The 26,854-nt window shown below is 43.3% G+C and overlaps 3 protein-coding genes across 7 annotated transcripts; all 3 read left to right on the top strand.

Moving 5' to 3' along the window:
- Window positions 1-22: 22 nt before the first annotated feature.
- On the top strand, window positions 23-4,067 carry cpb2 (carboxypeptidase B2 (plasma)). 2 transcript variants are annotated; one of them, XM_077512323.1, is made up of 11 exons: window positions 23-175; window positions 242-317; window positions 391-515; window positions 1,061-1,169; window positions 1,266-1,367; window positions 2,191-2,292; window positions 2,362-2,472; window positions 2,556-2,646; window positions 2,783-2,985; window positions 3,085-3,169; window positions 3,242-4,067. In XM_077512323.1, the coding sequence occupies exons 1-11, from the start codon at window positions 105-107 to the stop codon at window positions 3,454-3,456; spliced, it is 1,290 nt and encodes a 429-aa protein (XP_077368449.1). In that variant the 5' UTR covers window positions 23-104; the 3' UTR covers window positions 3,457-4,067. The 2 variants fall into 2 exon arrangements, with proteins under 2 accessions (XP_077368449.1, XP_077368450.1); XM_077512324.1 differs by having other exon boundaries at window positions 2,783-2,981; window positions 3,242-3,514.
- A 400-nt stretch (window positions 4,068-4,467) lies between these two features.
- Window positions 4,468-23,139, top strand: zc3h13 (zinc finger CCCH-type containing 13). 3 transcript variants are annotated; one of them, XM_077512320.1, is made up of 20 exons: window positions 4,468-4,647; window positions 6,322-6,492; window positions 6,588-6,691; window positions 7,460-7,574; window positions 8,679-8,790; window positions 8,914-9,080; window positions 9,381-9,523; window positions 10,385-10,585; window positions 10,683-10,835; window positions 10,914-11,251; window positions 13,505-13,936; window positions 14,014-14,223; window positions 16,177-16,666; window positions 17,026-17,138; window positions 17,336-18,520; window positions 18,591-19,208; window positions 20,424-20,567; window positions 20,647-20,847; window positions 22,072-22,235; window positions 22,354-23,139. In XM_077512320.1, exons 2-20 carry the CDS (start codon window positions 6,331-6,333, stop codon window positions 22,555-22,557), a joined length of 5,256 nt encoding a protein of 1,751 aa, XP_077368446.1. In that variant the 5' UTR covers window positions 4,468-4,647; window positions 6,322-6,330; the 3' UTR covers window positions 22,558-23,139. The 3 variants fall into 3 exon arrangements, with proteins under 3 accessions (XP_077368446.1, XP_077368444.1, XP_077368445.1); XM_077512318.1 differs by having other exon boundaries at window positions 4,469-4,647; window positions 17,026-17,222; XM_077512319.1 differs by lacking the exon at window positions 4,468-4,647 and adding an exon at window positions 4,750-4,907 and having other exon boundaries at window positions 17,026-17,222.
- A 1,146-nt stretch (window positions 23,140-24,285) lies between these two features.
- On the top strand, window positions 24,286-26,178 carry rpl31 (ribosomal protein L31). 2 transcript variants are annotated; one of them, XM_077512321.1, is made up of 5 exons: window positions 24,286-24,441; window positions 25,276-25,379; window positions 25,549-25,674; window positions 25,914-26,026; window positions 26,105-26,178. In XM_077512321.1, the coding sequence occupies exons 1-5, from the start codon at window positions 24,436-24,438 to the stop codon at window positions 26,134-26,136; spliced, it is 381 nt and encodes a 126-aa protein (XP_077368447.1). In that variant the 5' UTR covers window positions 24,286-24,435; the 3' UTR covers window positions 26,137-26,178. The 2 variants fall into 2 exon arrangements, with proteins under 2 accessions (XP_077368447.1, XP_077368448.1); XM_077512322.1 differs by lacking the exon at window positions 24,286-24,441 and adding an exon at window positions 24,760-24,893.
- The last annotated feature ends 676 nt before the right edge of the window (window positions 26,179-26,854 follow it).

The raw sequence follows: 26,854 nt of genomic DNA, 5'->3' as shown, positions 1-26,854 counted from the left end.
TCTGAAAAAGCCAAAGTTTAACTTCTAAATAAACACTTAAATCAATAACAACTCCCTACACTCACAGTTGAACGAACGTTTCTGTCATTTGCACCGTTTCCATCATGAAGATACTTGTGATTTGGTTGGTTTTAATGGCCCAACTCCCTGAGATGGGGCACTGCACTGAAACACAGTAAGTTAGAGTTTTCAATCCAATTATATGTACTTATATTTATTTGAATTATTCTTTTTTTGGTAGCGACCAAATTCTGTCAATCGCACCAACAACACCAGAACAAGTGGGCATTGTGAAGAATATCTCCAGTCAATATGAGGTAGAATAGATTTTTTTTTTTTTGCTTTGTTTTTCGTCTGCTTCTGCATTTTATTTATTTGACATTTTCACAGACGACATTGTGGCAGCCCGTCCACCCTCAGTACATCCAAGAAGAAACTCAAGTTCACCTTTTTGTTCCTGCAAACAGCTCAGCCACGGTCAAGGATTTGCTGCAGCGATATGATATAGCGCATGAGTATGTGTAAAAAAAAAAGACACACCGAATTTTTTAGGGATAATTCTCAAGATTTATGTATATCAGTTGCATATAAGATTTCCATCCATTTGAATTACTTAAAATAAACATGCCAAGATATGGTGTATATTTGCATGTCAAATGTAAATGAAATAATAAAAAATGAGAGTTGTATAAAATAACTAATAAATCCCATTTGTTTTGATTAAGCAATGACAGATTATTCAGCTTTAGTAAATCCAATCTGTTTAAAATACTAACAGTAAATACAGTAAATTAACACATTTGAAACGACATGCATAAAAGTTCATGTATTTGAGATATCTAAAATAGTTCTAATTTTTATCCAGATATTTATTGTTTGTTTGTTTATTAGTGCTGGTCGGACAATTAGAATATGGAGGGAAAGTCATCCATTTACAGTATTTCAATAATTTATTTCAAAAAGTGAAGGTGAAACTTTCACGTTACGTTAGTTCACCACACACAAAGCGAACTATTTCAAGCCTTTATTTGTTTCCATTCTGATGATTGTTGTTTTTTAGAGTGTTACTGGACAACACCAATGAACTGATTGAAATGCAGACAAGGAATGACTCCACGGACCCCAGAAGCACGATGAGTTTCTATGAGCGATATCACAGCCTGGAGGATGTACAGTTTAAGCCTTCCATCACACGCTTGGTTCACTCATGATACAGGATGACGCCCTTCTTCTTCTTTTTTTTTTTTTCTTTATCTCCTCTTCAGATCTATTATTGGATCAACAGGACCGCTCAGGACAACCCAAACACCATAAAAACCATTCTTCTGGGTTCCTCATTTGAGAAGCGACCACTCTATGCTCTGAAGGTGCACATGTTCCTTAAGAAAATGCAACTAACTCTGCACGTAACCTGACAATAGCCAGATGGATATGCGCTTCACTCAAGTGAGTTCTCAGCAATATCCATCTGGTACTGCTCCACGGTAATTTGGTAATTTGGTCGGGAAAGGCGGGACATTCTGTGCAATAATTCGAGTTTATTGGACGATGCGTCATTCTACGCGTTTGTTTTAACCAATCACGGCCATGGGTGAAAATTTCGTCTTAGTTCTTGCCGAGGGGGGGAGCACAAACATCTTACCAGCTAGAAATTCACAAAGCGCCCCTCGCTGTTCAACATTCAACAAGGAATCGGTGAGTAATTCCGCAAGAACAGAATTAATTGCAGCGTCCATTCGTCCATCTTAGGTTTGTTTGCTAGCACCGGCGTTAGCGCTGGCTTCCTGGTATCGTCACAATATATCCCGCCCCCAAACACAATGTCGCTCTGTGATTGGTCCCAACCACCAGCGCAATCAACGGGAGTGGTTCAAGATGGTTGCGAACTCACAAATACCGCGAGAATTCATCTTACGAGAGCAAAAGTTACTCTGCACGGTGATAAGCATCTGAAGGTTTTGATGGCTCTGATCCAATCGAAACTTGGTTCAGCTTCTGGCCCTGCATAGCCAATTTCAACATGATTAATTTGTGGATTTTCCCCAACATTTAACGGTATATCATCCTTGTGAGAATAAAGCCTGAGTTGATACATAAAACAGTGACAAACGCAAGTCACAGTGACAAACACAGCCTTGGTTAGAAATGCATTCACTAGATATGATTGGGATCATATTGTTCTGCTCTCAGATGTCATTTAACAGTGAGAATACGAAAGCCTTGTGGATTGACTGTGGGATCCACGCCAGAGAGTGGATCTCTCCTGCTTTCTGCTTGTGGTTTGTCCAATATGTGAGTCAATCTGCATGTTCTGTGGGATGGTGCACAAATCACTTGGCTAAGACGTTCTCCTCTTCACAGTCCTTAGATTTTTACAACCAAAACCAAGACATAACTGACATTTTAGACAACATGGATGTTTACGTCCTGCCTGTGATGAATCCTGATGGGTACCTCTATACATGGACTACGGTAAAAGTGCAGCCAGCATAAGTGGACTGTCATTTATAGAGGATGTTTTATTTACATACGCAAATTTTTTTCGTGTGTCTCAGAACCGAATGTGGAGGAAGAACCGGTCAATCCGCCCGATTAGCTACTGCGCTGGTGTTGACCTAAACAGGAACTTTGATGCAAACTGGTGCAGTAAGTCTCCCTCTAACATACACACCTGGACAAACTTGTTGATACCCTTACAGTAAAGAAGTGTGCATGTGTAGCCAGTACAGTATTTTCAAATGCTTTGGATTTGATGCTATTTGAAGTCTGTGTTGACCACCAGCGGAGGGAGCCTCCAATGATCCCTGCAGTGAGATCTACTGCGGTGCCTTCCCTGAATCAGAGCCCGAATCGGAGGCTGTAGCCAATTTCCTGCGCAGTCACAAGGACATCATCCAGCTTTACCTCAGCATCCACGCTTACTCTCAGATGCTGCTTTTTCCATACTCCTGCACCTTGGATGAGGCACAGAACCACAATGAGTTGGTGAGAATTCTGCCCGTGAGCCAAAGACAGAGGCTCAGTTTTATCAACATTATCTTCCCCCCCCCCCCCCCCCCCCCATTGTGAATGTCAAACTTTAAGCTTGAGATGGCCCAAGAAGCTTCACAAAATATCAGACGATACTACAGAAACACTTACAAATATGGCGCAGGAGCCCGGACGATATGTGAGTGTTATTTTAAATTCAAACTCATTTGAGTGATTCAAAGTACTGATTCACAGCTATAACTATCTGCAGACCTGGCTCCCGGGGGCTCTGATGACTGGGCATACAATCTTGGCATAAAGTACTCATTCACATTTGAGCTTCAGGACCGCGGACGCTATGGCTTTCTTCTGCCACCGTCTCACATTTCCAAGGCGTGCAATGAAGCGCTGCTTGCCGTGAAGATCATCGCTCAAAGGGTCCTAGAAAAAACACGAGCTTCTAGGAGCCCTTCTTCAACTGTTTAAGTAGCAGTATCCAAAAAAAATGTGGGAAAAACCTGAAAATTACTGTTGCTGTGCTCAACTTGTTTTTCTCCTCATTTTTTTAAAGGACGTTGAATGTTTTCAAGGGGTGAAAAGTGCTCCGATCTCAGAGTGAAATAGATAAATATAGCTCTTTGACTGAATATATTGCTTTTTGCATTGAAAGGAAACCAAACATTAAAATAATTGGTATTTAAACAGTCCTCTTCATCATGCTGTTCAAATTTTGAAATCACGAGACAATACTATGCCTAACAATTGTTTAACAGTAGACTTCAAACAGGTTGCTCTAGGGAAGTGGCCACTTGGAGTGTAAATATGACTTAGGCCATTATTTTAATAAGTTGCCAATTTGTTATATTATCCGTTACTTCAACCAGGCACATTATGACTACTTCCACAATATAATTAAACAATATACAACAATGATATTAAACAGTGTTATTTTACAATAATAATGTTTAACCTTGGTCATCAGTTTCAGAATTAAGGCATTAATTTAACCATTATGTTTATTGCTGTGCTTGAGGTTTGCAGTGTGTACAGTGAACTCTGTCTAGTATTTTCGAGTGATTAAAAAAAACATATTTTGGGAGCTGTCTCATTTATAATTAATAGTATAATTATTATTATTATAATATAATTCCAGGCCTGTACTTTTGTATTGTCTGATGGACATGAGAAAACTTTGGCCCAAGTGAATGGCATCTAAGCACTGTAACTATTTATGTATGTATGTATGTATGTATGTATTTATTTATTCGTTCGTTCGTTCGTTCGTTCGTTCGTTCGTTCGTTCGTTCGTTCGTTCGTTCGTTCATTCATTCATTCATTCATTCATTCATTCATTCATTCATTCATTCAGTCAGTCATTCATTCATTCAGTCATTCAAAACTCACGATGAGTACTGTTGGTCTGAAGGATAGGGTAAAAAAAAAGAAGCAAAACTCTATCTTTTTTTCGACCATTAGATGGCGCTACTATCACTCATGCACCTTACGTGGCCTTTCAGCGCCACCAAAGAAGACCACTGACTGTGACGCACCTACTCCGTCAATATGCGGGCTCCTCGGGAAGTATTAGATTTTGCCTTTAAAGTATAAATGTAATTTATTCAACAGTGAGTCTTGTATCGGGATAACAGTAGATGCGACACCGATTCAGAATCCTGGGTGAGTCGTCGTGTTGTCTGTGTATTGTGCAGCACACGCGCTCGGAACTACAAAGGCCTTGTGCTCAAATGACAACACGAAGTGCATCATGTTAGCTTAGCCTCTTTCGTTCGTTTGCCTGCCCCAGACGTTGAGCATACACAGGTGCATATGTTTGGCTAATGGCGCAATGCAGTTAACTGTCGTAAGATGCCAATTATTGCATTCAGGATAATCATCAGCCTCGGTCTGTTGGCATCGCAATTTAAGTCATGATGTAGGTAAGGAAGGCAGGTTGATTTTTCAAGGCTCACATACTTGCGCACAAATATATATAATGCTGTGGTGCTCATGACATAATTCCCCCATGGAACTAATGTTTTGTTAAGTGGGTTGAGGGGGAAGGATTGAGAGTGACGTACATTAAGTTTTTTCCTGTTTGGTTTTTCAGTAATGTTCAGTAAAGTCTTTTGCGACACACCTCCTGCATCTCCTTGGCTTCGGCACCACAATACCAAACACATATAGGCCTATGTCTGGATGATTTTAATATGGGCGTATTACTATACAGTTGATATTATTCTTTTGGCGGAATCTGAGCTTCCCCTACCTACAGAATGTTAAAATACGGTACTGTAGGCTATATTATCATGGTGCCATAAATGGAGATTTGCTAACTGCATGAAAAGCCTTGGGATCGGTGATGAATAACCTTAAAGTATGTAAGGAGCTTCGTTACAATAAATATACTTAATGCATGTGTTTCACCTGTTTTTAAATTATTCTGCTGGGGTGTGGGGAATTAAATAATATAAAGCAATAGATGCTATCCAGAATAGAGCTATTAGATACTTTCGAGGTGTACATAGATTAGTATGGAGGGCGCAAAAGTGACATGCCCGTAGATAAAAGTCACATATACGTAACTGTATATTTGTACCCTTAAACCAAGAGGCACATATGCGTAATTGAAGATTATAGTTGTAAAAAAATAAAATAAATAAAAAATAAAATAAATTTAAAAAAAAAAAGGCAAAAATATCATGGGAATATTTTCAAAGTGCACGGATACAAATCACCAAACACGATCTCTCAAATCTGCAGGTACGACACAATGCTTTGATCCACACATCAATCACCACTAAAAGTTCCACACACACTCGTAGAACGTGATCTGTATGCGTGAGTGTTGCAAAATACACTATACTGTCACTTTTTCAAACGTTTTTTCCTCAACCACACAAGACACGAATCGTCAGTTATGACTGCACGAATCTGCTCTTCTCAATTAGTACTTGGGGGGTTGAGCCGCGGAAATGCACACTGTCGTTAGGGGCCCCTAGCACAGCATAACCGTTCCAGTTTTCCCACCCATGACATGAGAAAAAGAAAGCATATCTTTTTACTTTGAAATATGACATATGACTTGGATAGCTAATTTAAAATCTGTTTACGGGTCTTAATGGTTACACATTAGAATACTAGTAACCCCCAAAAATTGTCACATTGGAGTAACACCTTAATGGCATCAATGCATACAGTCAATGCTAATTATGTATTATCGTAATCTTCACTACTCACTGCTGTTGTAACTTGTGATGAACAAAGTGAAATGGCTGGAGAGCACACTGGATTCAGCTGTTGCATTTATCTAAGCTCGTAACAACTGATTTTTGCACGATTTACACCTACCAGTCCTGCAGAATGTCCAAGATCAGGCGGAAGGTTACAGTGGAGAATTCAAAAACGATATCCGATAGCAGCACCAACACCGCATCCAGCAGCACCAGTAACCCTGCCGCCCCCTCGCGACGGCCCAGCGTGTTTGAAAGACTCGGCCCGAGCACTGGGAGTAATGCTGCGGACGTACGTACAACGCAGACGGTTGCACATTATATCTGTCAACATACAGCGGGCCCCCGCTGTTGTGAGTCATTTGAATGCTCATTTTTGTCTTTCAGAGTCACTGTAGAAATTGGCTGAAGACGGGAAACTGCAGTTACGGAAACACTTGTCGCTACACACATGGAACTCAACCACGAGGCAAAGGATTTAATTTCAGCCGGTACATTCATTTTAGAAAATAATCTAATTTCGTTGTACAGTTGCTTAAGGTCTTTGTATTCGCTGATTCGCGAAGTTAGTGAGCACGCGTTGACCATACTGTCTGCTTTAAACTCGTGATATCTAAAAGAACACTGAAGTCTCGACTTGGCTCTAATCATACAAATTTTAAATTACCTTAATGTGCTTCTTCAGGTTGGAAGGGACATTTTTGAGTATTTGTGCCACTTTAGGTAGGCACAAGAGTGACACTTCATGAAAGCTTCATTATAGTATTTACTAGGGATGTAACGATAAGGGCAATATCGTGATATTAAAACTTCCACAATATCGTCGTCGTCATGTTCACAATATTTAAAAGGAACACTTCTGTTAAAAAAAAGTCAGATTGATTTCCATTTGTGCAGTTCTAGCACCCTCTAGTGGCTGGTTTATTAGTGCAAATTAATTTTCATTAGGGATGTTTTGGCCTTTTATGTTTAAAATCTATGCTAATTGTTAGATTAAGGGGAACCTAATTTGCTTGTGAAGCGATCAATGTGTGCTTGCATTAGCAAGTAAGTGCCTCAATATTGTTATTAGAGATTGTAGGTGGTTTATATGCATTGCTGTTATGTACAAAAGCACAATATTGTGCTTTTTTTTAGTATGAGCCCTTTTTTTTCCCCCTATATATATAATATTGTGATCTTATTGAAATCTCTTTGAAGTCTCTTTGACTTGCCACTCTTAGTGTGTCTATCTGTCTCTCTCTCTGTGTTTGGAGCAGGTCAGCAGAGAGACCCACTGGCGACTTGCGGGAGAGGATGAAGAATAAAAGGCAGGATAATGACTCAGACAACGTAAAGCGTGATTTAGATGAGCCAGCATCTCCGACAGGACGCGTGAGTAGACGTTCGGCTTTGGATTTCCCACTGATCACAAGTAATTGTTCAAAATCCGAGCAGTGGCAATGTATATAGCCTTATGATATGAATCATCATCTTGAAAAGAAAATATAGTCAGAATTGGGGATGGGTGGGTACTACCAATACAACACTGCAGAGGAATCTCATTTTGGGCAGCTTGTGTCTGTGATCTTGTTGTTTTGAAGATCATGGTTTGAAGCCAACAGAACGACATTATCTCTTCAACGGTTCTGCTATGTCGAGAAATCCATAAAGGTTATGAACAGGATCAACAACAAAGGGCGGCCTTGGAGGAATCCAACTGGACATGAATCCAACTTGAGCCAGCAAAAACTTTGACATTGCTTGTACAGAGACCAAACTGCGCTTATTAGGGTGTCTGGTACTCCCATATTCCTGAAGCACCTCACATAGAAGTCCTTGAAGTGGTACGGTGGAACACCTTCTCCAAGTCCACCAAACACATGTAGACTGACTCACTCTTGAGGATCATTGGTGCATTGCTCCACAGCCAGGACAAACTACATTGCTCCTCCTGAATCTGAGATTCGACTTCCTGATGGACCCTCCTCTTGAGAACCCCAAATATATCTTCCCAAGGAGGCTGAGTAGTGTGATTCCTCCAATTGTTGGAACTCACCCCACTCCGTCCCTGATGTCTATGCAATGTCTGCAGAGGCGTGCCAACCAGGACAGCTCCATGACATCCAGAAACATTACCCACCCCCGAAGCCTTCAATCTCCCTCCCTTCGGCAGCCACCCACAGGTGATAAGAAGGGAGACCCACGTTGCCTCTTTGGCATGTGCTGAGCGTAGCCTGGCCACTAGGCGCTCCCCAACAAACCCCACCTTCGGGCCTGGCTCCAGAGAGAGGCCGTGGTGACCTGTGTCCCGGGCAAGGGAAAAGTGAGTTGTCTGCTCCCTCACATCGTTTGCCATAGGTGACCCTGCTAGGGGCAATGTGTAAAGCCCCAGACAACTTAGCCCTTCATCACAATTAAGAGGAAGGCTCAACGTAGGATATTATCACAATGGAAATAATTATTATATTATATCTGTGTGACTTTTCTGAACCACAGAAAAGAGACTCCTCCAGGGGCCGACGTAGAGAGAAAGAGGATATCAAAATTACTAAGGAGCGCACCCCAGCCAGCGAAGAAGAGCCCACAGAGTGGGAAACAAACCGCGAAGGTTTGCCAGCTCTTTTTTTTTTTTTTTTATGTATAATTTGTCATTTATTTCTTTGTCCTGTTTTGTATATGGTATTTATTTCTTGAAGGCTCCGTTTTAAGTGTATTCTTGGTGGCTTTGCAGATTCTGATATTGGCGACTACGACTACGAGTTGTCCCTCGAGATGAAACGGCAGAAGATTCAACGTGAGCTGATGAAACTGGAGCAGGAGAATTTGGAGAAGAGAGAGGAAATTGTCATCAAGAAGGACGAGACACCCACCAAAACAAGGTCCACAGCAATGCAAAAAGTAAGAAGCAAGGGATTTAGTAGCCCCTTATACGCCTTGTCTGTCCATACAGACAGCTTGACGCAGCTTCTCAACCTGTAGCACTTGCTGTCATTATGCACATCTTTGTTGTGTCTATTCAGTGTTGTTGCTCTGTCACATTTTTTTTCCCTTTCTTCCATTGTTTTTTCCTTTCATTAACAACGTTTTTTTTGTTTTTTTGTTTTTTCAGTTCTAGAGTTTACACAAACTATCAGTGACAAAGTCTTTGAGTGTGTTGACATACTTTGCCAATGAAGATGATTCTGTTCTGATACACAGGCCTCGCCTGAGCTGTTACGCTCACGAGACTCCTCTCCGCCCAGGAAGTCCAGTGGCTCGCCAAAACAAAAAAGTGGAGTTAAAGGGTCGGGAAAGAAAGAAAAGAAGGCGTCTGGATCCTCACCTGTCGCAGAAACTGCTAAGTAGGTTTCCTTACACCTGTTTCCACCAGTTAGTACTGCGGAGTTCAGTTTGAATTAGGGCTGAACGATTATGTAAAATAATCAAATCGCGATTGCGATATCATATGCGATTTATTTTTTTCAAGGTCCTTTTGTTCTTTTTCGAGATAAATAAAGATCAATTTATATTTTACCAACAAAAAAATGGCGTTTAAACTTACTACATACTTTCAAATGTATTCTTCACCATGACAACATATTTCTGTCACACGTGTATGTCTTGAACTGTAAATCAATAAGAAATGAAGTGCAGATTATAACGATAATGAAAACAAATTTGTGGCGTTACCACTTCAACATATCCAACTTTTCATGCTGCATGAAACATAACATGCACTGCACTTTTTAAACGCTGAATTTATCGATACATAAATGCAATATACGCAATGTGAAACTTAGCGATTTCCAGTCAATACACACGTTAAAGTGTAGGCAAAGTAAAATTATACTTGCTTACATGACGTAACATTTTCCGATTTGATTTAAAAAAATAAAATAAAAAATAGCATTCTGTAGCAATCCTTGTGGGTGGGAGGAAGTTTGGGTAGTTTCCCATGTTCTGGATGGGCCATGAAGGCAACACAGACTTTTGTTGTGGTAAGCTAAGAGCGTTAGGACATTGTTGGTTCTTGTGTTTAAAGTGCTCTATAGATATAGTTGAGTTAAGTAAACTGCGGCTTGGTAGAAATGGGATGAATGTTTACAGTACACACAACACAGATTTACCAGAATGCAGTGAAAACACTGTCAAGTTTCTGTTGTGGGAAAAAATATCTCTAAGAAGCGTAAAATGATGACATTCCTGCTTGTCACTTGCACCAGAACATCGAAAGGATCCCACAGTAAGAAGAAAGGGCCTCGTACCCCCAGTCCTCCACCTCCAGCGCCCCTGGACGTCCCTGTGGTTGTAAAGAAGCACAAAGGCAAGCACAAAAACAAAGAAAAGTGCGAAGAAAAGCAGAAAGAAGGGAAAGACCGGGGGCGTGATGCAGAAAAACACAAAGAGAAGAAGGAGAAACGCAGGTAAAGATTGCATTCTTCATTTGACCACAGTTACACCCATTTTTTTTTTTTTTTTTTTTTTTTTTGCTGTTCATGCTAATCTCTCGCTGTTTTATAGGGACCGATCCGACAGTTCTCACAAGGCAAAGCTCTCAGTGACCTCAGAGGACCGTTCTGGTAGTGTGTCGCCTTCACACTCAGTGAGGAAGAAGTCCGCCTCTCCCAAACCTTCTTCGCATAAGGCCGCTCTGCTACCGTCTCCTCCACGCAGGTCAGCACACGAGTTGGCTGCAGTTGGACGGCTCAAAACCAGGGATGTGATGAATTCATTTGCCTCTCTTGTCCGTAGGTCTCCGACACCTCCACGCCACCAGCGAACTCCCACCCCGCCCCACCGCCACTCTCCTTCCTCCCGCTCGGACTCCTCTCCTCAGAGACGTTCGCCCTCTCCTCGCCGCCGCCGCTCATCTTCTCCCAACTACCACCGCAGCTCCGCGGCCGCAGCCTCTTCCCCGCCAAGGTCCCAGCGCTCGCGTTCTCCTGCCACGTCCCAAGATGCGGCCTCCCCCCACCGTCGATCGGACAAGTCGAGCCCTGCTCTGCACCACTCCAGAGGCCGTGAGAGAAGTCGTGGGGATAGAGAGAGGAGTCCGCACACTCAGGAGCGCAGACACGAGCGCAGAGATGGTAAATGTCTTTTGTCTACTTCCCCGTTCTATTTCAGTTGTCACAAAGCAGTAGAGATTCCAATCGTTGGGTAACGCGTGCGTGCGCAGAGCACAGGTTAATGTTTTATTTAGATCACATTCACATTTTATGTGCCTGGAAGTTGTATAACAAAAATTACCAAATATGTTATTGTACCTATTCATTCAGTTTTGATGAAGGTGCAATACCTGTCAAAAGTTTGGACACAATCTTCACATTTGGGCTGTGATTTTTTTTTTTTTTTTTTTTTTTTTTTTAGAATTGATTCAACTATCAATTATTCCACTCACACACACACAAACACACATATTGTCCAGTTGACAGTTGGGGGGGAAATCATGTCTCACAATGATATGCCACTTATTTGCCATAATTGATGTATCTATGCTCAGATGTAAAAAAAATATAAGCTAGGATTAGGGATGGGTACCTTTCACATTTGAACCAATACTGTTCCAATTCTCGGTACCTAGGAATCGATACCGGTACTCAACGGTACCAATTTTCGGTACTTTTGTACTCCCTCGCTATCATTTATTTATTTATTTATTTATTTATTTATTTATTTATTTATTTGGCTGGTAAGAATAAATGTTCATCATTGTTTATTTAACAATACAATATTTTGAAAAATCTATGTAAAATTACGGCGGCACGGTGATCGAGTGGTTAGCACGTCCGCCTCCCAGTTCTGAGGACTCGGGTTCGAGTCCAGGCTCCGGCCTTCCTGGGTGGAGTTTGCATGTTCTCCCCGTGCCCGCGTGGGTCTTCTCCGGGTACTCCGGTCTCATCCCACATTCCAAAGACATGCATGGCAGGTTAATTGGGCGCTCCGAATTGTCCCGAGGTGTGCTTGTGCGTGTGGATGGTTGTTCGTCTCTGTGTGCCCTGCGATTGGCTGGCAACCCATCCAAGGTGTCCCCTGCCTACTGCCCAGAGCCAGCTGAGATAGGCGCCAGCAACCCCTGCGACCCTTTTGAGGAATAAGCGGTCAAGAAAATGGATGGATGGATGTAAAATTACTTTTCAATATATAAAACTTGACATAAATATTTAAAACGAATGAGCCAGAGAGGAATAGTAAAAATAACGGTACAACATTTTACAATTACTGAAGTAGAGTTAATACACATAAATTAATATTACATTAAAGTGTGACGCAAAGTTGTGTCCAATGAACAAGACAATGAACAAAGTTGGGCAGTAAATTAATAAATTAATATTGATGTTAAATGTAAAGCCTGCCGTGCGCTGAGTTCGAAGTTTGAACCCACGTTGGACTATGTATAGCCAGAAAAAGATTTGGTGCGGGAAGACTGACCTCTCAGTTTCGGTGTGTGTGACGGGTGCAGCGAGGGAGGACGCCGCCGACATCTCCCGCTCTCTCAGTCGTGCACTTATTGCGGGGAACCGGGCGTGGAGGCTGTCATAGTTCATAAACTGTATTTGTTTGGCTTGGTGTCGCAAAAATGTCGCTCGTTTGAAATATATTCTTAGCGTGGGAAATCATGCGCGAGTGGGCGACGTAAGTACGTTGGCATACATACATGTTGCGTTCAATTGGAAAATCGTCAACTATTCTATTCCCGCACAATGACAATTTAGAAAGACGTGCTTCATAACCAAAACATGGCACCGTTTAATTTTACATGAATCGGTCCATACCACAAAAAGTACCCTCTTCAGTACCCATCCCTAGCCAGGATGTGATGTCATGCTCTTAGGAGTCAAGTGCCTCTTATGGCCATTTAGGCTGCTGCGATGGCCTGCAGGCAGTGGATGTGAGGACTTAAACATAAATTTTAAAAAAATGCAGCCGTGATAATCAACGTTCGCCTGCTCGCTATTTATTTTTGAGTCACATTTCTTACAGTAATGATGCAACTTTACACTGTTGCACTTGATCTTTTCTTAGCAATGTGTTAAGAGACATGCTTTTGAGCAAGCTATGCTAAGTTTGCTGGAGAAGCTTTAACATGCATGCAAGATAAGTTTGACGAGTCAGGTCAGTTCAGTTAAACAATATATACAGTATCATGAGCAATTGGCGTGTGCATGGTCTACACCACTGTGTTTTAAAGCATTACCCTTTATAGATTTTGACAAAAGGTTGTGCTTTGCATCATTACAGAATCCTACTGTTGTGTTGCTTGAGTGGAAGATGGAATCTCTTGTCGTGGCAAAGGAAATGTTCAAGTAATCCTTTTTTTTTTTTCTGTGTCTTTCAAATAGAAAGCCGCAGGAAGGGAGATAAGGACAATAACCGCGATGACTGGGATTTTGATTCAGAACATGCCTTGTCAAGGGACAGTCGCGATGACAGAGAGTCCAGGGATGCCCGAGATCGACGGGATGGCCGCGATAGAGGTCGCGAAAGGGAGTCTCGTGACCGCAGGGATGTGAAGGAAACTAGAGAAAGCAGGACAGAAACCCGCTCCAATCGAGAGTCGTTGGAACGACGAGATCGCGAGCGTGAGAAAGAAAGGGAACGGGAGCGAGAGCGGGAAAAAGAGAAAGAAAGGGACAGGATTGACACCCTCAGGAAGGAGGAAATGGCCCAGGAAGACAGGAGTTATGGAAGAGCTCATGGGCGTGACGAAGGAGGAAGAGAGACCAGAACAGAGCGAAGCAGTCGTGGGAGGGGGCGCGATTTCTCTGACAAAGGCAAGACATGAATATCTCAGCCAGGAAAAAAAAAAGCTTGTGTGTCATGTGCAGTGTCAACTGTCTTCCGCCATCAGGCTCGAACAGGAACTCGAGAGGACGCCAGCTGGACAGCAGTCATGACAACTGGGAGTCCCGGAGCAGTGGCGCACGTGAACGCAGCACGGAACGCAATGCCACCGAGAGAATTTCGGAACGGGACAGAAGAGGAGAGCAGGTCCGAGACTCTTCTTATGACAGAAGAGGCGGCCACAGCGAAAGAGACCGCAGAGATAACCGTGAGAGAGGTGGGAGTTTTAAAAAAAAAAGAAAAAAAAAGTGTGACTCCATATTTGCTATAGAATTTTTTTGGGTGACGCTTGGTCATTATTATTATTTTTTAATCAACAAATATAACTGTTATAAAAAAAAAAAATCATATACAAAGTATAACTTTTGAAAACTGTATTACTACGTGCCATGTCGATACATAACAGGAGAGAGTTTTTCTTAGTAGGATTTAAAGCTAAATAATAGGATCATATATTAGAGAAGACTCAACTCTTTGACAGAGCTGTTGCCCGGTGGTGAGGGACCTCTGCTCAAGCAGTGCGCAGACATACACAAGGGAATCCCCGATATCCACCATCTGCCATATTTTGTGAACAAGCTCATTTATAGATGCATACATTAACGGCTCTGTCATTGCATAATGTAAACCACAAGCATCAAACTGTTGCACAAGTCCATCTACCATATTTTCCGCACTATAAGGCGCACCGCATTATAAGGCACACCTTCAATGAATGACATATTTTCAAACTTTTTCCATATATAAGGCGCTACAGTAGAGGCTGGGGTTACGTTATGCATCCATTAGAAGGTGCTGCGCTAAAGGGAATGTCAACAAAACAGTCAGATAGGTTAGTCAAACTTTATTCATAGATTACAAACCAGCTTTCTGACAACTCCATTCACTCCCAAAATGAATTAACAGCTATTTTATTATTTTCTCTGAGGTAAAGTATTAGTATTAGCTAGCGATCCAAGATGGCGGGATCTTCTGCGCATGCACGTCACCGATCATGCAGGGTCACCGATAGCGTCTTGACAGCGAGACCTGTTGCGGCTCAGTATTGATCCATATATAAGGCGCACTGGATTATAAAGCGCATGGTCAGCTTTTGAAAAAATTGAAGGCTCTTAGGTGCGCCTTATAGTGCGGAAAATACGGTACTACTGTATGTCCTGGATTGTGCAATTTTCCCACCAAAGAAATTTGAGCTGTATTTGCTTTGCGAAAAGCATATGTTTTTTCTACATCCAGCCAAAATGTTTGGTGCACAAATGCACAGTAAAACACCTAAATTGGGTGCACTTTTAATATTTTCAGTGTGAATACGCACAGGAACACCCACTTATGAGCATTCCTGTAAGGCAGTGGTTCTTAACCTGGTTGTTGGTAGTAGCCTTTTCATCAAATCTGGCTTTCTTCATCTTGAATTCAGAAAGCGTTGTGTTCATGTGTTCCACATCTCCATGCAGCTTATTGAAGTCTTCCCTTAGCTGTGCTAGATAGCTCGTTGTGATGGACTAGAATTGCTCAACTTGGCATTGCAAATCATGCAGATAGGACGTTGACTCCCATCATGCAACTCAACTCGATATTCACACTTTACAACAACCACTGCTGCTTTCCTAGGATGGAACCCAGGGCCAGCAGATACAGTGAAAACAAGGACCCTGTGGAACACCATACATTCAGTTATAAGTATGAATTGATATTACTCATTCGTTCGAACACTTTCTTGTTTTGTTCGACACAGTAGCATACTTGAGCCAAATTCCGAGAATTACGAGAATGCCTCAGAAGCGAAATGCTCTTCAATGGAAACTTTGAAATTGTACTTTATCGAAATAGTAGAATATCGCTTTTATTTTTGTGAAAAACTGTAATGGAAACGCAGCTAATGATGGCGAAGTGGGACGTATCATCACGAGTCATTTGGGTCGTGTGTTGTCTTGACCTCCGCCGAACCCCTGGGGTTTGATTGAACCCAGGTTAAGAACCACTGCTGTAAAGGCAAGGCAAGGTACCTTTTATCTATGTAGTGCATTTCATACATAATTGATTTAGTGTGCTTTACATGCATCAGATTTTAAATTTGTCTTGATCAAGATCTGCATAAAGCCTTTGCTATTGAAACAAGGGGGAAAAACAATTTTGTTGGCTTCAACAATCGTGACTTTTGTTTTCCTAGATCAAAGGGCCGCTTCCCCAAACAGACATCAGAGAAGATCGGAGGAGTCCGAGAGGGACGAACGAAGGGACGAACGCAGGACAGACCGAGGAGAAGAAAGACGGGATGACCGGACTAGAGACCGCGAGAGAGAGAGGGAGCGAGAGAGGGAACGGGAGAAAGATAGGGAGCGGGAGCGGGAGAGGGAGCGGGAGAGGGAAAAGGAACGAGAAAAGGAGAGGGAGGCTGAGAGGGAGCGCACCAGAGAGCGGGAACGTGAGAGAGAGCGGGAACGGGAGCGAGAGAGAGAGCGGGAACGGGAGCGGGAACGAGAGCGGGAAGAACGAGAGCGAGAGAGGAAGGAGCGGGAACGGGAGCGAGAGCAGCGCGAGCGAGAGAGGCAGCGGGAATGGGAGGAGCGAGAGCGGGGAAGGGAGGAAAGGAGGGAGAGGAGGGAAGATGCCCGAGACGACCGCAACATTCGAGAGACAAGAGACGACCGCAAAACAAGGCATGTACTGCATGAAGAGTTTTAAGTTACTGTAATTTCTGCACTATGAGCCGTTATTTTGACACACTTTGTAGACTGCAAATTGTGTCTAATTTTTACAGACTAACAAGCTTCAAAGTGTAATGTGGGGTAAAATACGCTTGTTAATCTCAAAATGACCCTTATTAAATCTATGTAACATCTTGCGTTGTGAATACAGTATTCCATGTTGCAGCATGGACACCTCTAGAGACCAGTGCGGCCTATATACTGTATGGTGTTGCTTAATAGTCCAGAAACTACGGTAGTTTATTGTGAAGGCTTATGTTGTTTTGCTCAAATGTATTTTTCACAATTACCTTCCCCTTCATGCCCTGCAGCCGCAAGCGACCCAGGTTGGAGAGCAGCCCGAGCCCCCGACCTTCGCCCAAGCGAGGGACGCGTGACCACAGTCCCGCAGACAGTGATGGCTACAACAGTACAGATGAGAAAAGTGAGCGTCCAATTGGCCGAGGGCTGGCCAAGCTCCACCCACAGCCCCTCCTCCCCAGCCCTGTGTGTCCGCCTCCAAGTGACAGTAGGAAATTCTTTTAGAGAGGACACATCCTTTTTTTGTGAATGAGGATTTAATATTTGGCGAATATATTGCTATTTAATAAGTCTGAGTTCTTGTGACATGCTCATGTGCAGGTGCGGATAAGCATCGCGTGCTCAGCCAGGTGGTGCGGCCCTTGGAGCCCCTGTTGCGTTCGCCATCAAGACCTGTAATATCCGATGACAAGCCAAGCCACTGGAAGGATGAGGAGCGCAGAGGAGCCGGGGATAAGAGGGAAGCACGCAGCCGGCATGACGAGCAGGATCCCCGAAATGAACGCAGCCGGGGAGGTGACCGGCGAGCCGATCAGCTTTCAGATGCGCACCCTGATGCTCGTAGCCGAGGCAGAGACGTCCGAGAGTCCTCACCGCCTCCTGTTCCTGTCGTTCCTGGAGCTGACAACGAAGACAGAGATGTCGCTGTGCCGCAACCCCCTGAGGAAGGCAAAAAGAAGACTAAATCACTGAGGAAGGGCATTAAGAAAGGGCGCAAAGATGAAGACGCAAGCGGCGCCATCCCCGATCCCCCGGCGGCTGTTTCGACTGATGGTCCTCCATCTCTCATTTCACCAAGGAAAGGAGTAAAGAGGAAAGTGCTTGAGCGCAAGAGGAAACGCGGAAGAGATTCCGAGGCATCCGAGGAGGATTCTTCAGTGCTTCAGCCCCACAATAAGAGGAAGAGAGGTCCTCGGACACCGCCTCCCTCGCTGAGGACAGGTCCTCGTGGCACCGGAGGCAATGCTGAGCCCGCCCAACTGTCCAAGATGGACAACTTCAGTGACTGGTCAGATGAAGAGGTCTCAGATCGCGGAGGACAACTGGATTCCGCTTCTGCTGAGCGGGATCCACCTGAGCCCCTTCGAAGAGGTGGCGGCCCCAGGTTGGGTCGGGACAGAGACCGGTGCAACCCCCCTCCCATCGCGCCGCTGCTTCTGCAGGATCCTCCGATGCTGCTGCAGACTTTGACCCCACAGCCGCTGATGTCCCAGCCCCTTCTCCGCAAGCCTCCCCCAGATCAGACGCGCAGCAGCAGCATGGGAAGTAACCAAAGTCGCACGTCAACCAGGCGCCCGCGCTCGCCCTCCAACGAGTCGGCCCACCGAGATGACCTGCAGGGACCGCGTGCCCACAGGGGCCGGCTACAGGGCACCGCCACACATGACCGGGGAGAAAGGGAGAGAGAAAGAGAGAGGCTTGGAGTGAGCGAGCCACCGGGAACGGAGAGGAAATCGCGAATAGATCAGTTGAGAAGAGGCGAGCCAAGCCGCAGCACCTCTTCAGGTCAGCAGTCGCATCAACTCTGAATATGTTTGCATGTACCACCCTAACACTGAGTGTGCTTCCCTTGTAGACCGCCAGGATTCCCGCAGCCACAGCTCCAGACGTAGCTCCCCTGATTCTGAGAGGCAAGCCAGGTCCCAATCCCGTGCCGGCTCGTACGACAGTCGAGAACGGGAGCGTGACAGGGAACAGTTTGATCGGGAGCGGGACCGAAAGGACCTCCGGCAACAGCAGCCAGGCCTTCTTCTCCAACAGCCTCTTCAACAACCGAGAGACTGGGATCCCGAATCCAGGGATTGGCCTGGCAGGGGACGAGAGCCTCCGCCCATGCGTCCTGGCCGCGAACCTCTTCTGCGTGAGAGGGACGTCCGGGACCGGGAACGCCTACTGCCCGAGGGACTCATCCAGCAGCATGAGCGGGAAAGGGAGCGCGAGAGGGAACGGGACAGAGACAACCGGGCTGAAAGAGGCAGCGATAGAGAGAGGGAGCGATTGATGATGCTGGATTTGCCCCCCCACTGTGACTCGAGAGTTGCAGGGCGAGGTGACCTGATGCGGCAGGATCGAGGTGATTATGAGCCCCTTCTGCCAAGAGAAGCCTTCAGCCCACCAGAGGCGGAGAAACCAAGCAACAGCCACCAGTCTGTGGGTGAGCAGCCAGAGATGGAGAGGATTGACAACATTGACGGTAAAAATATACACTTTATCCAATAAAAGTCGGTTTGATACATTAGGGTATGATACAATTGACCTAACCATAAACCACGCCCGCATGACCTAGTAAACCAATCAAGATGCAAGACGTCATCCCTGCAACGGCGCGTGCGTTTTACCGCGGACAAACAAAAGCAATCAAGCTCCCGGTGGTGCATTGTGTGGTTATTCAAAGCCAAGAAAAAAATCAATAAAAATGGTCAAAAGCTGTAGCGGCGGCTTGTATAAGAGTGAGACCCGTTATCCCGATCGACTAACCGGTGTCCTGCGGTTGTCACGGCTTGTGTAAGAGAGACACTGTCCAGTTTATTCCCGTCCCTAAACTCTCAAACGACGACGAAAAATGTCTGCGCTGGATCAAACTTTGTGCAAGACCACACACACAGTCAGTTGAATCCCGCCAAAATGGCCAGAAACAATTACGTCTGCACTAAGCTAATGTTCTCCATTGTTGTTTTTAGCCAAAGGCGAACGATAGCGCCGGGTAGCTAACCGTCCACACGTTTGCTGACTTACTATTTACTATAAATGGCAACAAAAAAATCAAACTATGAGGTAATATAAATTCATTCTTACCCTGCTTAACAGGAATAATGTCTAAAAACTTTGTCTTTTTAGCAGCAGCAGATAGCGACACGTAGTTACTTTTGTTTTGGGGCAAAATTGCATGGTGAGGGAGTGAAGACACCCTTCACTAAAAAAAAAATTAAAGCCCCATTTGCTTGCTTCGAAGAGAAATATCGGCGTCCTGAAAATAACTGACCGAGAAATCACAAAGAAGATTTGACAACTTTTCAATGACTGTGAATGCATTTCAGCTCATCTCGACCGGTAAATGTCGGAGGGCGCTGCTCGTCACATTTAGTGAGCGGGGAGGGACGTGCCACGGTAAGGTCAATTCCGGAACGGTACATTTTCAAGTGGACCGATTCGATTCTGATTGCGAAAAAAACTAAGTTATACACATTTATATCTGGTGTGCATCGTATAACAAATAGGGTCAATTTGATACATATCACAATGGCTGCGATACGCATTTTATAACGTAATGATTTGATTCGGATTGGTTTAGTAAAAATCTTTTTCCGATTGCAATCTGTTTTCATTACACCGCTAATGCATTTTGCTCCTAGTGTTTGTATTTTATGAATGTGTGTGTGTGTGTGTGCATGGGCTGTTGTGTTGTCAGGAGAGGATGAGGGGAAAGAAGACGACAGCCAGTCAGTGGCATCTGTCGGAGAGGGGTATGAACTAATCAGTGATGATGAGCTTGATGAAATTCTGGCTGATAGTCAGAAAAAAGAGGACCAGCAGGATGAGGAGAAAATTACAGGTACCGTGTTTATCTCTTTCTTATATTATATGTCAGAGCTCTCATGGCAGTTGCCCCTTCATCCTCCATGTGTTGTCAGGCCCTCTGGATGTCATTGATGTGGACTGGTCCAGTCTGATGCCCAAACAGAAGCCAGAGCCCCGAGCGGCCGGTGCAGCTCTCCTGCGCTTCACCCCCGGGGCCGTTCTCCTTAGGGCGGGCGTCTCGAAGCGGCTTGCTGGGACCGCACTCCTGGAGAAGGTCAGAGAAGTGTGCAAAGCAGAGCTGGACGACCCCAAAGGTGAGAGTTTGCATCTGACCAGTTCTTTTTTTTAAATGTATGATCTCCCTGAGATCCGAACAAGTGGGCGTGGTACTCAATTTTGAAGGGTCTGGGCCTCATTTATAAAGCTTGCATACGATCAAAATGAGGCCAAAACTTTACGTATGAACATTTCTGTGCTAAAGATGGTATTTATAGAAAACAAACTGAATGTGAAACTCAAGTCAAGTCTGTACCTAGCGTATGTAGTCTGCACATTCTGGTGATAGAGGAAAACAGTGACACAAACAGCTTTTTGGTGCATTTTGATTCCGCAAACACCATGTGTGCTAGATGTTGGGTCATCCAGACTTGCTCCGATGTCACATGCACACGAATGATCTTAAACATTTTAAACGTTCATCAATCTTCTCTCATTGATCACCTATCTTGAAAAAGCCTCATGCAACAAATCATATTAATGAAAACTAATGTGGACAGACACATACTGCAAGCATTACATCATCGCGCCGCGCAACAATACGCGCCTATGCGGTAATTTCACCGCCCGTCGGCACAAAGGTCATTTCAGTATAAAAGGCTAAATAAAACGCGAGCTGCAAGCTGCTATAAAGGGCCCTTGCAGCCCGTGCCACTTTGGGGTACTTGCACGTTGGGGTACTGGCACATTGGAAGCAGAATTTCTTTGAAAATGGCATAATAAACCTTCACATGTGGATTTTTTTTTGCCAGGTGTGATGAGTGTGTAAACCTCAACGAGTTTTGGTGAATGTTAAGATTCACAAAAATCTGCATTTTTTATGTTTAGGCAATTAGTTGCCCGGATTGGTATTTTTTTGTAAAATTGTATACCGTATACACGTCATCGTTCGTTGTAGTCAATATTGCTATTATTGTCAATAGAGTCCATCACAAATAATTAAATAAAAACAAAATAAAAAGTACATATGTATGGATAGGTCTGATGCCACTGAACATTTTGAGTGGTGGAAAGTAAAAGAATATTCATAAATGACTTAGTTAAAACACTTATAATGAGTATCCAAATTTTGTACAAAATACTGTATGTGGGGTATTTTTTTTTATTTTTGCCTCAAGGGCTAGGTGGCGCTGTATTTCTAACCGAATGTTGTCGTAGAGATAGGCCTTGACCATAAACATACATGTGAAGGTTGGGAAACAAATCCTGACGAGTGTACCAGGCCTGATATACAAACACAAGATATTATGCATCCTTTCCAGATGGCGACAAGATGTTTGAGCATGACCTCGGGGCCTTGAACATGGCAGCCATGAACAGGCGAGTGGAGAGGGCAGGATTACTCAGCAACCTGGGGCCCTGCTGCAAGGCTCTGTGTGCCCGCAGGGACTTTAGCATCCGCAGGCAGCTCTTGAAAAATGACAAGGTAAAGAATTAACTGTTATCTATGAAAGGTCCATTCAGTAAAGACATTTCATTGTTTATCTCAGCTGTATTGGAAGTGAGTGTTGTAGCAGCTTGTAATCGTTCTCCTTTCCTTCAAGGGCCTCACCAAACAGTATCCCATGAATCCTGTGGTGGACAGCGAGCTGCTGCAAATGAGCATGCGTCTTTTTAGGAGAACTGTCAACGGTCAGACTTCCGTCCCAGAAACATCCGACGGTGGGCCGGATCCAGCTCCTGAAGAAGCCTCGGCGGGCAGCATCAGTAAGCTCGCCGTGGGACAGCCAGAGGTTTGTGTGTCATGAGATGCACCAGGTGGCTTTTAGTCGGGAGGCGTATGAACATGACGGCTGGTATGCCTCGACTTCTCCCCTATCTCATCATATCGTAGACATTAACGTTTTGGTAGGAAATAAAGCTACGAAAATTGGGACTCATTATTTACATTCAAAATGTTTTACATTACATGCATGATCCGTGCCATTAAATACATGTCATTGACTTGGAAATGTTGCAAGAAATTGTTTTTTTGTTTTTTGTTTTTTTTAAATCTGTTCTAATTTTTGTTGTCAGTGTCATATTTTTATACGTTGTTCATAAATGTTAATGGTTCAGATGAATTGGTCAATGCAGAAGAAAACACAGCTGGATACATGGATATATTTAGAAGTCACCTCAAATTGTCAAAGTCTGTAACACAGTTGAGCCTAAAACATTGGCACCCCAAACTCCAAATGGACTGGGCAAAATTATTGCCTCCCCTCATCTTAAAGTCTACCTGTGGTAGCCAGAAGAAGAAATATATACAGTTTATCAAGAAAAATTGCATCCAAATGTGTTTATTGTTACACTGGTTGTATTAAAGGGACAGCAATGTGAAAAATCAACTTTTGGGAGCTTTTAGCCATGTTAAAATGCTAATTCCTCACCAAACACATGACTGAAGTGGTGTTTTCCTCCATTGGCCCTTCTATGAGAAATTCTAGGTCATTCTGCTCTCCAAGCACCAAGCTCCTCCCAACCTGAGAAAATGAGCAAGTGTCCACAAGGTTATTTTAGTTAACTAAAACAATTTCGTTCACCAAATCAAATAAAAACGAAAATGTTTTTTGAAAAACGAAAACTAACTGAAACTACATTTTATGTTAACAAAACTATAATTAGGGCAAAAATGTCCTTCGTTTTAGTCTTTGGTAATTAATTTAATGCATGAGCCTTTGGGGATGATTTTAAATGTGATTTTAAGTACAGTAGATGTATTTTGATATTAACTAAATAAGGTTTGAAGGCGTGTTTTTTTTTTTTTTTTTTTTTAAATATTGCACACAAGTAATGGACATTTTTAAAAACTAATACTCAACCTAAACTAAAACTAAACATTTATTAAATAACTAAAACTAATAAAAACTAACATAAGCACCCTGAAAACTAATTAAAACTAAATTTAAAAAACAAAACTTAAAAGGACATAAAAACTAACTAAAACGAAAATTCCAAAACTATAATAACCCTGGTGCTCACTTTATGACATCATAAAGTACGGACACACCCCCGCACTGCCTCTGGGGACTAAACGCACCGCCCACTTTCTCTGAGACCTCCATGGGATAGTGACAAAAGTAGCCTTTATCAGTAAACATTCCATCCAAATGAATTCAAAGCCATCAATTATCCTTCACGTTTGCAACGCTAAAGTGCAACGACAATTGCAATCCTTAAAATCTCACAAAGGTTCTGGCTGACACTTGTGTAAACTACAAGTAAAACGTTTGCACTGTTGAATCGAACTAAACCAATAGTATAATGGTTTGTGTACTTTCTCTGTAAGCAGCAAGTGACTGGTTCGAAACCAGCCCAGGTTTGTTTGGTATTTTTTCCTCCTCATTTCCTCTACTCTTCTTCTCTCCCCTCCTCCTCCACGATTTCATGCGGCAAGGAGCCGTTCTTGAAGAATCGGCTTGCGTTAAGTTGTGTGGCGTACTCAAGAGGAGGAGAGTCCAAACGCAGAGCTCCAACAGCAGTCGTCTTGCCGGGGGCGCGGCAATCACACGGGGAGAGGTGGGGTTTTACCGGGTGTTTTACTTCCGCGTTACAAAACTAACCAGCAAAACACCAAATATCAGTCCGTGACTGGCGACGGACGTTTCCTGGTTGGTGAATGAAATCAGAGAGGAGAGGAGGAGATGCTCGTAAGTATTCTCAGGCCGTATGAAAGCTGGGTCTGGTTATACCCTTTACGTTTCAATAAATAATAACAAGAACCCTCTAAGATATGTTTGTGCCAGGCTTTATGTGTGTGAAAATTTTCAAAATCAGCAAGGCAGACGAATCTGACAAGGCAGACAGAATTGATGCCATCTACTAATTATGTAAACACTGTAGTAGTTACATGTTTTGTACTTTCACATGGCTTGGAAAGCGCTAGCTCATTACTGTTGCTAGCAGCACGAGTCTTACCGCGCTGTTAAAAATAAATAAATACATAAATAAATAGGGATCTGCTCAATGTGAAAAATAGGAGGGCTTTAACTCGTCTACATGTTTCCCCACGAACATCTTACAAAAACGGACCTGTTTCCTTTACCCACAATGCTCGCCTTCGGTTCCGTCCTTCCGATTTCCGCCTCAGCAGTCAGCTAAAGTGAGTATGTTCTTCGCAAAAATGCATTTCAGTAATCTATTACCATCCTGCGTTTTAAAGACAAGAATGTAGATAATGAGGTTATAAAAGTGTACACGAGTGTCGTCCGGCTTTACGGAGGTGGAATTGGTTGCGTATAGTTGGTGTTAAAGAGCATTTAAAGCGAGGAAATGTAGCGGTAGATTGACCGAGTGCTTGTGCGATATGTATGAGTTCGATGTGGTGTTATTGTATGTTTACTTACATTAAACGTTTGTTTTTCCTTCTAAAACGTTACTACTGCGCGTAGTTTTACCTCGCAGTGGTCTTCTAAAAATGGTTACAAATGCTCAGCGAACGTCGTGGCAACTTGGTTTGAAGCGTTCGTGTGATTTTCAATTAGATGGCCCCAAACAAGAAAGCTGAAAAGAAGAAAGGGCGTTCTGCTATCAATGAGGTGGTGACCAGAGAGTACACCATCAATATCCACAAGCGCATCCATGGAGTGTGAGTGTAACACATGAAAATGAAAATACTAACGACAGACATGCACGTTTGCTTAAGTACATGTGTGCCACAAATGTTTAAGCATACTCAACTTTTGTCAGTGGTATTTTCATCTCTCGCTCTCTAATTTCTTTAAGATAATGGAGTATTTGTCTTTTTTTTTTTTCAGGGGGTTCAAGAAGAGGGCTCCGCGAGCTATCAAAGAAATCCGTAAGTTTGCGGTAAAGGAGATGGGCACCCCTGATGTCCGCATCGACACGCGACTTAACAAGGCAGTCTGGAGCAAGGGGGTCCGGTAAGACATTTTATAATGTTTCGCCTGGAGCTGAAAGTTCCCAATTGTTTTGTTTCCACAACATATAATTCAATTGTTAAAAAATAACTTCATGTCATTGTCAATGCAGTTATCTCCTTTTCTTATTATATGGTATCCTTGTCACATGTAAAATGCTTTATGGGAGTCGTTTACAGCAGAGAACCCCCTGGCTGAAGTTGTAGGAGAACATAATTGGTAACCATTATTTGTTTCTTCAGGAACGTTCCATACAGAGTGCGTGTTCGCCTCTCAAGGAAAAGGAACGAAGACGAGGATTCCCCCAACAAGTTGTACACGCTGGTGACGTATGTACCAGTCACAACATGCAAAGGTGAGCACTCCTTTGGCTCATTCACCTGGAAGTTCAGCTTTACAGATGGGTTGACCTCCGCGCTTTTCTCTCCTGCAGGTCTGCAGACAGTCAATGTTGATGAAAATTAACGTGAGAGTGGAATACCTCAATAAAAGTTCTTGTTTGAGCTACATGAGCTTTGTTTTGTTTTGACCTTAAAACTTGAAAATTTTCTGTTTTGTACACTTTAAAAAGAGAATTGTTGAACCAATTTAACTCATTCACTGCCAGCCATTTTAGAAAATTTCAAAATTTTCAATACCCACGCGATATTATGTTCAATAATTATATATAAACCGAATCTACCAAATGACAGAATAGAATACTTTAGTTACAGCTGATAGACGCGCACTAATCTACAAGTTGTTTGTCTTTTCGAAGGCGGAAGGCGCGAATATCAGCTGTTGTCTGGTCTGCAGCGCGTCTATCAGCTGTCTACAGGGTGACGCGCAGTGATACGAGCAAACAGAAAAATAGTGCCCGGCGGTAACGGAGTCTGACTTTTTTTTTTTTTTTCAGTAGAGTTTTGTGTGCAAATGTATCACTCTTTTGAACACAAATTGTTTTGAGAAGAAAAACGCTTTATTGAAGTGGCCCCAGCCGACTATTTTCTTCTTGTCTAAGAACGGACTAGAACTCGTCTCACAGAACACTGTCAAGGGTAAGTCAGTGCTGATCGCACACTGGAGGTGTGGATGAAATAGAGATTCATGTAAATAAATCCAAACGATCTATTTCAGCAAAATGTTCCTCGGAGTTTATTTTGATATCCTAGAAAAAAAATTCAAGAATTGTTATAAATAAGAG

The sequence above is a fragment of the Festucalex cinctus genome, chromosome 2, assembly GCF_051991245.1.
Source record: "Festucalex cinctus isolate MCC-2025b chromosome 2, RoL_Fcin_1.0, whole genome shotgun sequence".
Taxonomy (NCBI): domain Eukaryota; kingdom Metazoa; phylum Chordata; class Actinopteri; order Syngnathiformes; family Syngnathidae; genus Festucalex; species Festucalex cinctus.
This window is presented reverse-complemented; position numbering and strand designations above follow the sequence as displayed.

What these genes read in the sequence shown, in the direction of transcription:
- cpb2 (XM_077512323.1), top strand. Translation starts at nt 105, where the DNA reads ATGAAGATACTTGTGATTTGGTTGGTTTTAATGGCCCAACTCCCTGAG. An exon ending in GATATCACAGCCTGGAGGAT is followed by an intron (nt 1,170 to 1,265) that starts GTACAGTTTAAG and finishes TCTCCTCTTCAG; the next exon opens with ATCTATTATTGGATCAACAG. An exon ending in GACCACTCTATGCTCTGAAG is followed by an intron (nt 1,368 to 2,190) that starts GTGCACATGTTC and finishes TTCTGCTCTCAG; the next exon opens with ATGTCATTTAACAGTGAGAA.
- zc3h13 (XM_077512318.1), top strand. Translation starts at nt 6,331, where the DNA reads ATGTCCAAGATCAGGCGGAAGGTTACAGTGGAGAATTCAAAAACGATA. An exon ending in AAGCCGCAGCACCTCTTCAG is followed by an intron (nt 18,521 to 18,590) that starts GTCAGCAGTCGC and finishes CTTCCCTTGTAG; the next exon opens with ACCGCCAGGATTCCCGCAGC. An exon ending in AGCTCTTGAAAAATGACAAG is followed by an intron (nt 22,236 to 22,353) that starts GTAAAGAATTAA and finishes CTTTCCTTCAAG; the next exon opens with GGCCTCACCAAACAGTATCC.
- rpl31 (XM_077512321.1), top strand. An exon ending in CACAAGCGCATCCATGGAGT is followed by an intron (nt 25,380 to 25,548) that starts GTGAGTGTAACA and finishes TTTTTTTTTCAG; the next exon opens with GGGGTTCAAGAAGAGGGCTC. An exon ending in ACCAGTCACAACATGCAAAG is followed by an intron (nt 26,027 to 26,104) that starts GTGAGCACTCCT and finishes TCTCTCCTGCAG; the next exon opens with GTCTGCAGACAGTCAATGTT.